This window comes from Cherax quadricarinatus, chromosome 76 (genome assembly GCF_038502225.1).
Source record: "Cherax quadricarinatus isolate ZL_2023a chromosome 76, ASM3850222v1, whole genome shotgun sequence".
In the NCBI taxonomy this organism is placed as follows: Eukaryota; Metazoa; Arthropoda; class Malacostraca; order Decapoda; family Parastacidae; genus Cherax; species Cherax quadricarinatus.
The window spans coordinates 7,861,476-7,871,740 of record NC_091367.1 but is presented as its reverse complement, the minus strand read 5'-3'; the positions used below and the strand labels follow the sequence as shown (position 1 = coordinate 7,871,740).

Sequence of the window (10,265 nt, the reverse complement as noted above, 5' to 3'; positions counted from 1 at the left end):
ATGCTATCAGGTCTTGGTTGAAAGTGCATTTCTTTAGTAGAGCTTATTATCTTGATCATACTGTTACTTTTGAATATAATCTTTGTATTTCTTCATTAATGTAGTTGCATTTATGGCTTGGTGTGCAAGCCCTTGTGAATTTCTTGAAAAATCAAGTGCTGAAGAATAACAAAATCCCAACTTATTATTATTATTAGTAGCAGTAGCATTAGTATTATTGCTCACTTTAGGTGGACACTTGTTGTGGATTGCCTTTCTTACATCACGTCAGTAAACCTTTTTTCTGTTCTAAACATTTATGTTGTTTGATCACTTGTTAATTTTAAAGAGAACTAAGTTGAGATGTGCAACACAGGCCCTCAGACAAAGTCAAGAATCATTCATAATAAATCATAGTTTAAAGATATAGCAGTGAAAGGAGATCTTTGTTATTGACTTTCTCCTACATGAGACTTTATCACATGATAAAATTTCACGTAGGTGAAATTTCATAGTAGTATACTGTAAGTAACTGTTGAGTTTACTTCTCCATAGTGTAGCCTTTATCTTCTGTTAAATGATGTTTTAATTTTTCCCCATAACTTTAAATAGATGAATGTAAATGATTTGCCCAAATCATGTTTACAATTCTTCTTTTAACAAACCAGCCATATCCCACCGAGGCAGGGTGGCTCAAAAAGGAAAACAAAAGTTTCTCTTTTTAAATTTAGTAATTTATACAGGAGAAGGGGTTACTAGCCCCATGCTCCCGGCATTTTAGTTGCCTCATACAGCACACATGGCTTACGGAGGAAGAATTCTGTTCCACTTACCCATGGAGATAGGAAATAAACAAGAACAAGAACTAGTAACAAAATAGAAGAAAACCCAGAGGGGTGTGTATATATATACTTGTACATGTATGTGTAGTATGACCTAAGTGTAAGTAGAGGTAGCAAATCGTATCTGAAATCTTGCATGGCTATGAGACAGAGAAAAGACACCAGCAATCCTACCATCGTGTAAAACAAGTACAGGCTTCCGTTTTACACTCACTTAGCAGGACGGTAGTACCTCCCTAGGCGGTTGCTGTCTAGCGACCTACTACCTAGAATGTTTATAATTACTGGGGGTATATACATACTTGAAATAACACAAGGAACATTAACAGAGACCTTTGATGTTAACCATTTAGTGTCTTTAACTGATGCCATTTGTTTTAAATTTGTATTTATTGTGGTATATATTTTTATCCATGGGGAATTGGAATAAGAATCTTTCCTCCATAAGCCATGCTTGGTGTAAAAGTCAATTAAAATGCTGGGAACAATGAGCTAATAACCCCTTTTCCTGTAATAATTACTAAAAAGAATAAGAAGAAGAAAATTGTCAAAGTGGGAAGTCTGAATGTGCATGGATGTTGTGCGAATGATAAGAGATGATTGTGGATGTTATGAATGAGAAGAAGCTGAATGTCCTGGCTTTAAGTGAAACAAAGCTGAAGGGGGTGGGCAAGTTTCAGTGGAGAGGAATAAATGGGATTAGGTCAGGGGTTTAAAATTGAGTTACAGCTAAAGAAGGAGTAGCAATAATGTTGAAGGATAAGCTATGGCAGGAAAAGAGGGACTTATAAATGTATTAATTCAAGGATTATGTGGAGTAAAATGAAGGTTGGATGCGAAAAGTGGGTCATAATAAGCGTGTATGCACCTGGAGAAGAGAGGAATGCAGAGGAGAGAGAGAGATTTTGGGAGATGTTTAGTGAATGTATAGGAGCCTTTGAGCCAAGTGAGAGAGTAATTGTGGTAGAGGACCTGATTGCTAAAGTAGGAGAAACTTTTAGAGAGGGTGTGGTAGGTAAGTTTGGGGTGCCAGGTGTAAATGATAATGGGAGCCCTTTGATTGAACTTTGTATAGAAAGGGGTTTAGTTATAGGTAATACACATTTTAAGAAAAAGAGGATAAATAAGTATACAAGATATGATGTAGGGCGAAATGACAGTAGTTTGTTGGATTATGTACTGGTAGATAAAAGACTGTTGAGTAGACTTCAGGATGTACATGTTTATAGAGGGGCCACAGATATATCAGATCACTTTCTAGTTGTAGCTACACTGAGAGTAAAAGGTAGATGGGATACAAGGAGAATAGAAGCATCAGGGAAGAGAGAGGTGAAGGTTTATAAACTAAAAGAGGAGGCAGTTAGGGTAAGATATAAACAGCTATTGGAGGATAGATGGGCTGGTGAGAGCATAGGCAATGGGCTCGAAGAGGTATGGGGTAGGTTTAAAAATGTAGTGTTAGAGTGTTCAGCAGAAGTTTGTGGTTACAGGAAAGTGGGTGCAGGAGGGAAGAGGAGCGATTGGTGGAATGATGATGTAAAGAGAGTGGTAAGGGAGAAAAAGTTAGCATATGAGAAGTTTTTACAAAGTAGAAGTGATGCAAGGAGGGAAGAGTATATGGAGAAAAAGAGAGAGGTTAAGAGAGTGGTGAAGCAATGTAAAAAGAGAGCAAATGAGAGAGTGGGTGAGATGTTATCAACAAATTTTGTTGAAAATAAGAAAAAGTTTTGGAATGAGATTAACAAGTTAAGGAAGCCTAGAGAACAAATGGATTTGTCAGTTAAAAATAGGAGAGGAGAGTTATTAAATGGAGAGTTAGAGGTATTGGGAAGATGGAGGGAATATTTTGAGGAATTGTTAAATGTTGATGAAGATAGGGAAGCTGTGATTTCGTGTATAGGGCAAGGAGGAATAACATCTTGTAGGAGTGAGGAAGAGCCAGTTGTGAGTGTGGGGGAAGTTCGTGAGGCAGTAGGTAAAATGAAAGGGGGTAAGGCAGCCGGGATTGATGGGATAAAGATAGAAATGTTAAAAGCAGGTGGGGATATAGTTTTGGAGTGGTTTGTGCAATTATTTAATAAATGTATGGAAGAGGGTAAGGTACCTAGGGATTGGCAGAGAGCATGCGTAGTTCCTTTGTATAAAGGCAAAGGGGACAAAAGAGAGTGCAAAAATTATAGGGGGATAAATCTGTTGAGTATACCTGGTAAAGTGTATGGTAGAGTTATTATTGAAAGAATTAAGATAAAGACGGAGAATAGGATATCAGATGAACAAGGAGGCTTTAGGAAAGGTAGGGGGTGTGTGGACCAGGTGTTTACAGTGAAACATGTAAGTGAACAGTATTTAGATAAGGCTAAAGAGGTCTTTGTGGCATTTGTGGATTTGGAAAAGGTGTATGACAGGGTGGATAGGGGGGCAATGTGGCAGATGTTGCAGGTGTATGGTGTAGGAGGTAGGTTACTGAAAGCAGTGAAGAGTTTTTACGAGGATAGTGAGGCTCGAGTTAGAGTATGTAGGAAAGAGGGAAATTATTTCCAGTAAAAGTAGGCCTTAGACAAGGATGTGTGATGTCACCATGGTTGTTTAATATATTTATAGATGGGGTTGTAAGAGAAGTAAATGCGAGGGGTCTTGGCAAGAGGCGTGGAGTTAAAAGATAAAGAATCACACACAAAGTGGGAGTTGTCACAGTTGCTCTTTGCTGATGACACTGTGCTCTTGGGAGATTCTGAAGAGAAGTTGCAGAGATTGGTGGATGAATTTGGTAGGGTGTGCAAAAGAAGAAAATTAAAAGTGAATACAGGAAAGAGTAAGGTTATGAGGATAACAAAAAGATTAGGTGATGAAAGATTGGATATCAGATTGGAGGGAGAGAGAATGGAGGACGTGAATGTATTCAGATATTTGGGAGTGGACGTGTCAGTGGATGGGTCTATGAAAGATGAGGTGAATCATAGAATTGATGAGGGGGAAAAGGGTGAGTGGTGCACTTAGGAGTCTGTGGAGACAAAGAACTTTGTCCTTGGAGACAAAGAGGGGAATGTATGAGAGTATAGTTTTACCAACGCTCTTATATGGGTGTGAAGCATGGGTGATGAATGTTGCAGCGAGGAGAAGGCTGGAGGCAGTGGAGATGTCATGTCTGAGGGCAATGTGTGGTGTGAATATAATGCAGAGAATTCGTAGTTTGGAAGTTAGAAGGAGGTGCGGGATTACTAAAACTGTTGTCCAGAGGGCTAAGGAAGGGTTGTTGAGGTGGTTCGGACATGTAGAGAGAATGGAGCGAAACAGAGTGACTTCAAGAGTGTATCAGTCTGTAGTGGAAGGAAGGCGGGGTAGGGGTCGGCCTAGGAAAGGTTGGAGGGAGGGGGTAAAGGAGGTTTTGTGTTCGAGGGGCTTGGACTTCCAGCAGGCGTGCATGAGCGTGTTTGATAGGAGTGAATGGAGACAAATGGGTTTTAATACTTGACGTGCTGTTGAAGTGTGAGCAAATTAACATTTATGAAGGGGTTCAGGGAAACCGGCAGGCCGGACTTGAGTCCTGGAGATGGGAAGTACAGTGCCTGCACTCTGAAGGAGGGGTGTTAATGTTGCAGTTTAAAAACTGTAGTGTAAAGCACCCTTCTGGCGAGACAGTGATGGAGTGAATGATGGTGAAAGTTTTTCTTTTTCGGGCCACCCTGCCTTGGTGGGAATCGGCCAGTGTGATAATAAAAAAAATAAAATACTTCTAAATTGCTGTATTGTGGGCACCTCTGCAAAAACAGTGATTATGTGTGAGTGAGGTGAAAGTGTTGAATGATGATGAAAGTATTTTCTTTTGGGGGATTTTCTTTCTTTTTGGGTCACCCTGCCTCGGTGGGAGACAGCCAACTTGTTGAAAAAAAAAATTAGTGCGATTTGTTTTTTCTTCTATGTGCTTTTTTGTTGTTTTTATGCTAGTGTAAGTATGCAGTATGTAAAATACAATACTAAATATATACCTCTTAACTGACTAGAGCATTGACTGACCTTATGGCTCAAAACACTGTAAATGCATTAAGATTTCCTTCCTGCCATATTTATTGAAAATAAAATTTGTTGCTAAGTATGTTTTGTTAAATGGAATTAATGCAGATTTTCATTTTACTTTGTTTCAACATCAACTGTATTAAATTTACTTTTATAACGAGTTTATTTCAATTATCCTTATCTGTTTCTGCAGGCTATAAAATGTTCATTTGGCTTTTAATTTCAAGTGGTTCACATGTACAGGTTGTTTATTCCTGTAATGGAAGCCTTGTGTTTGGAGACCTCAGCTCGACTCTCAATGTTACCTGTGAAAATGGAACCTGGACACCAATTAATCAAACAATTTTCATCTGCCGACTTGGTGAGTGTAAAACTTAACAGAAAATTTTGTTTGAAGTAACATAGATGTTTCCCACCAAGGAGGACCAACCCAAAGAAGGAAATTCAGTCACCATGTCTCATTTCTTAGTTGTCTTTCCAGATGTTGATCTCACACACAAATGCAAATTTATTTCAATATGATGCAATCTTTATATGGAAATAGGTGATCCTGGAGTGTATGTTGAAAGGCCATGATTTTATGGAGCATTTTGGGCAAGCTTAAGCCTAACTTAAGACTACAAGAGCATATTGTACATGCTTGTAAGAAAACCTTATTTTGGGTTAGTCTAGTAAGTTTATAGGCACTATTTTGTTTATGTTAGATGACATGTCAAATTATCTGCTAAACCATAACATCCTTATCCATCCTTTAGAGTGCAAGCACTCTGCTTCTGGCTTTCAGACCTTCAGCTAGCCAGTTACCCTGAATCTGTTAATAGATATTGCCTTCCATGCATTCCAACAATAAATAAACTTAGTTGCCTCACATTCTGAGCTAACATGCTCACATAAGCTTGCTGGATCCTGAAGTACCTACCACTCAAAACTTCCTTCGCATCTTCTGTCCAACCCTTCCTGGGACATCCCCTATACCTTTCATTCACTCCATATATATCCTACACCCTCTTGGTCTACTTCCCCCATACATTTTGAATGGCAGAATTATCTTGTCAGTTTTTCAGCTGTCTGAAGTGTGCCTTTCATACTACCATACCAACTTCTAATTTACTTTTTAATCTAAATAATGTTAATACCATTAACCTCAAACACAAGTTCTCCCTTGCCTCCAGCTTCCTCCTCACTGTAACATTCCATACAAAAGTGTTGACATATATATGTATCTACTTGAAATGTACTCAGTGACACTGAATAATTTATCAGTTACCTCAGAACCATACATTTACCTTGGATCAGTATAATTACTGATTATACAGTTGCCTTTGATGTTTACATACTGTACATCTACTTCTGGTTTATTTAGTCTATTGTCAGTCATCAATGATCTATTTACCAATGAACTACAGTACTGTATATGGGAGTTAGCAGTATGATCAGTGTTAAGATAAAATAGGATTTTGTTCATATTTTTAACTCCGGAGGGTTAGCCACCCAGGATAACCCAAGAAAAATCAGTGTGTCATCCAGGACTGTTCAGGGAAACCGGCAGGCCGGACTTGAGCCCTGGAGATGGGAAGTACAGTGCCTGCACTCTGAAGGAGGGGTGTTAATGTTGCAGTTTAAAAACTGTAGTGTAAAGCACCCTTCTGGCAAGACAGTGATGGAGTGAGTGATGGTGAAAGTTTTTCTTTTTCGGGCCACCCTGCCTTGGTGGGAATCGGCCAGTGTGAAAATAAAAAATTAATAAAAAATATTAACCAAAGAGGGTTATTAACCCAAGGAAGTCGAGCAATGTGCCTTATTTCTGAGTCCCTAGGTCACTTCCTTGAAATGCAACTTACAACTGACTAAATCCTAAGTTCCTGTTTATTGAGCGAGCAGAGACAGCAGGTGTAAGAAGACTCGCTTATATGCCTGTCCTTGCCTAGGAGTTCAATCTAGGTGCTTGAGAGTATGAACCAAAGACTTAATCACTGAACTAACAGTGAAAGCAGCATTAACTGTGTAAAATCCAATAATGAGATAAATATCTATTATCTATTTAATAGCTAATGATGAAATAGTTGCATATCTTACTTGGAGCAGAAGCTAATGGGGAGTAGTGCGAATGAAAATTTTATTTATATTACTTAATTTTGAGTGACATTTCTATTAACTGTACAAGAGGTAATTAAGAATGAATTTTATGCTTACAAATGGATATGGATTAACAGTGCAAAGTGGCAGTGCCGTATAGAAGATAAGCAACAATAAACTGCACATTTATTGTGTACATGAGATGATTGACATATTGAATCTTCTAGCTGTAAAACAGCTACCTCCAGCACTCCCAGTGGGTGCAGCCTTGCCTGGCATGAATTCATCCACATCCTCCACTTACAACACCACACAGTACTGGGCAGGCGACACCATCAACATAACATGTGAGCCAGGCACGATATCGCCAACAAGACAGACTTATATAAGCACAACTTCTAATGGTACCGCCTGGTCGCCCCTTGACCCAGCCTTCGTATGTTTACCAAGTGAGTACTGCATTATGTTACAGTGAGTAGTGTCATTAGACCTTTAGTAGTAAATACTAGTTATACATATGCTTAATAATGACAGTTCATTGTAACAATGAATACACTCATGTACAGAAAAAATCCTGTACATATCTGTTTGTAACTGCCAGAGTATTTTAAACTATATTTGAGTACCTGTGCAGAGACAGTGATTATGATTTCCAATAAAGAATTATCAGTGTGAGAAAGGGGTCCCATATTGTTTCTTCTGGAGTAATTCTATCAAAGAATCATGACTAAACCTGGTACTGAAAAAAAATTTCCATTTTAGTAAGTCCTCAACTTACAAATACATTGGGCACTTCCTGAAATATTATAATATTCATAATACAGGAAGTCTTCAACTAGTCCACACATTGGGGACCTTCTGTATTGTGTATAATAACATTATACACAGTACAGAAGATTCTCAACATGTTCATAAGTTGAGGCCTTACTGTATGGCAGGCTCACTGAGCACTTTTGTACTGCATCGTTTATTGTCGTGAATTTATATGATTATCATACACTTCACGAGTTTTTATTTTACAATAATTTGTATTCATTCTATTCATTTGATTTTTTCCTCATTGTTATAACAAAAAGACATTGAAAGAAACGACATTAATCGAGGACCTGCTGTACAGTATAATTTAACAACTTAGTGGAAAATTGCATTGAATTTTATTCATATTCACATGCTGTTGAATGACCCACTTATGGTATTGTCCTGTGAATCTAATAATTCTGTAACTAACATGCTTGTTTACATCAGTTATAAAGGTGCCTCCACCTTCCTCATCAAATGGTGTGGTAATGGCTGGACCTCCCGGCCCTTACTGGGTGGGCCAGACTCTCGTCTATACTTGCATATCTCGCTTGGTGCCCTCAACAACGTACACATACATCAATGTAACCAACAATGGCACCCAGTGGTCACCCCTCGATCCTAACTTCATCTGCCGTGCGTATACTTTTGTTTATTTATCATTAACCAGTATGACACAAATATCTTTACTTATCTTCCCCGCTGTTTTTTCTTTTTCAGTATAAATGATTTCTAACTTTAATTCCCTAACTCTTTCACTGTCTCTTACATAGATCTACATTGTTAAGAATAATAGTCCAAGATATTTCATTTAGAGAACACAGTAAAGCAATGCAGGAAGAGTCCGAGAAATAGCGGTCAGCCTGGTTGACTAGGCAAGCACCAGATGACCCTGGCTTATGGCTGGACTCTGGGAGTAATAAAATAAAAAAAAACTCAGAAGTCATCAAAGGTATATATATGTAGGTGCTTACCTTAAAAGCAGTGCACTACACATCCACACTCACTGCACTCACATCTACTATCACTACACTATACATCAACCATCACTACAGATCTACCATCATACTACACATTTACCATCACTACACAACAAATCTAATAGTCTCACCACAGGTTGGGGGGTGGTAAGAAATATAATTTCTTTTTGCTGCATCACCTGACTAAGCTTGTCTCTCCACTGTGCAGTATACTACTGAAGACCAACATTGTTATTAGAAACAGCCTTATAAGCAAGACCAAAATGAAACATGTAGCATTGTTTCTACAGCCACAAAAGGTGTCAATGGAATTGGAAAAAAGAAATATGTTATCAAAAATTGAGATAGGGAAAATTGAAGTATTGCAACTGATTAGTATGATCAAAAGGCTAAAACTAGTTCTAAAGAGATGAATGAGATTTCTTTAGTGTATTATTTGATGTTGAAAAATCACTTACCTGCTACCAACAGTTCATTTTGGTCCAAGACCATGCTGAACATTCTTCATTGTGTCACTCAGTCACAAACAAATACGTACTACATGGTAGCATATCCAAAATACTATACTATTACAAGTAGGAAGAGGTTGGTGGTTTGCATGAATTGCCAAAATGTCATAAATTGCTACCAGAGGAGTTGACCAGTTCAAAAAAGTATGTGGAACTACAATAAAAACAGAAGTTTTAGTGTTCTGCATTTTTGCAGTCGTTATTTTTTTGCACTGGTTTTTAATATATGGCATTATTGTCTGAAAATAAAAAACTGTACATACATCTTTATCAGTGGCACTGCCCCTTAATGAAAATAATGATGATAATGCTGCTTCAGCACAGGTTCCTTAGCCTCCCCACCCTCCCTCTTCCAACCTGATTGCTACCCCAAAGTCCCTCTGTACAAAATTTTGGAAACTGCCCCATTTTTTTTTTTTTTATACTGTATGTTTGGAGGGATATGTTGTGTATCTTTATACGTATATGCTTCTAAACTGTTGTATTCTGGGCACCTCTGCAAAAGCAGTGATAATGTGTGAGTGTGGTGAAAGTGTTGAATGATGATGAAAGTATTTTCTTTTTGGGGATTTTCTTTCTTTTTTGGGTCACCCTGCCTCGGTGGGAGACGACTGACTTGTTAAAAAAAAAAAAAAATGTGCTCTTTGTTTCTAGTAGGAAGACTATTCCAATGAAACTGTTAAAGGTTATATATGATTCCCAGACATCTAAAATCTTGTAGTTTAACACTTAAGTGAGCCTCATATCTGTTGTAGTTTCATAGATATTGAATACATGTACATATAGTAACATAAAAAGCAATGCAATAACAGTAGTTTTTAGGAGTGAAGTGAAGGCAAGAAAGTTTTTTTAATTGGTCTAGGAAAATGTGCATTATTTAGCTCTACATATTTTCTTCATTTCTTTTGGGAGTTGGGTCTGATAAAGATCATAATTCTTATACCTTTGTTAAATTTCATGTACTGAATACATCGGACAAAATCTCTTTTCGTCGGAGTAATGGCATATTTATCATCCGTGAAAATGTGCCTCTTTACATAAAGACCACGTTAAGTAAGTACTACATT

General features: G+C 37.9%; 1 protein-coding gene across 2 annotated transcripts in view; it reads left to right on the top strand.

Moving 5' to 3' along the window:
- Positions 1-9,025, top strand: part of LOC138854965 (uncharacterized) — a 102,031-nt gene extending 93,006 nt beyond the window's left edge. Inside the window, exons 25-28 of one of the 2 annotated variants that reach the window (XM_070101240.1) lie at positions 5,079-5,196; positions 7,139-7,360; positions 8,157-8,345; positions 8,898-9,025. In XM_070101240.1, the coding sequence (XP_069957341.1) occupies positions 5,079-5,196; positions 7,139-7,360; positions 8,157-8,345; positions 8,898-8,908 (540 nt within the window). In that variant the 3' untranslated portion in view covers positions 8,909-9,025. Of the gene's footprint in view, positions 1-5,078; positions 5,197-7,138; positions 7,361-8,156; positions 8,539-8,897 lie in introns of those variants that run through there. The other variant, XM_070101239.1, reaches the window with a different exon arrangement.
- Positions 9,026-10,265: the final 1,240 nt, after the last annotated feature.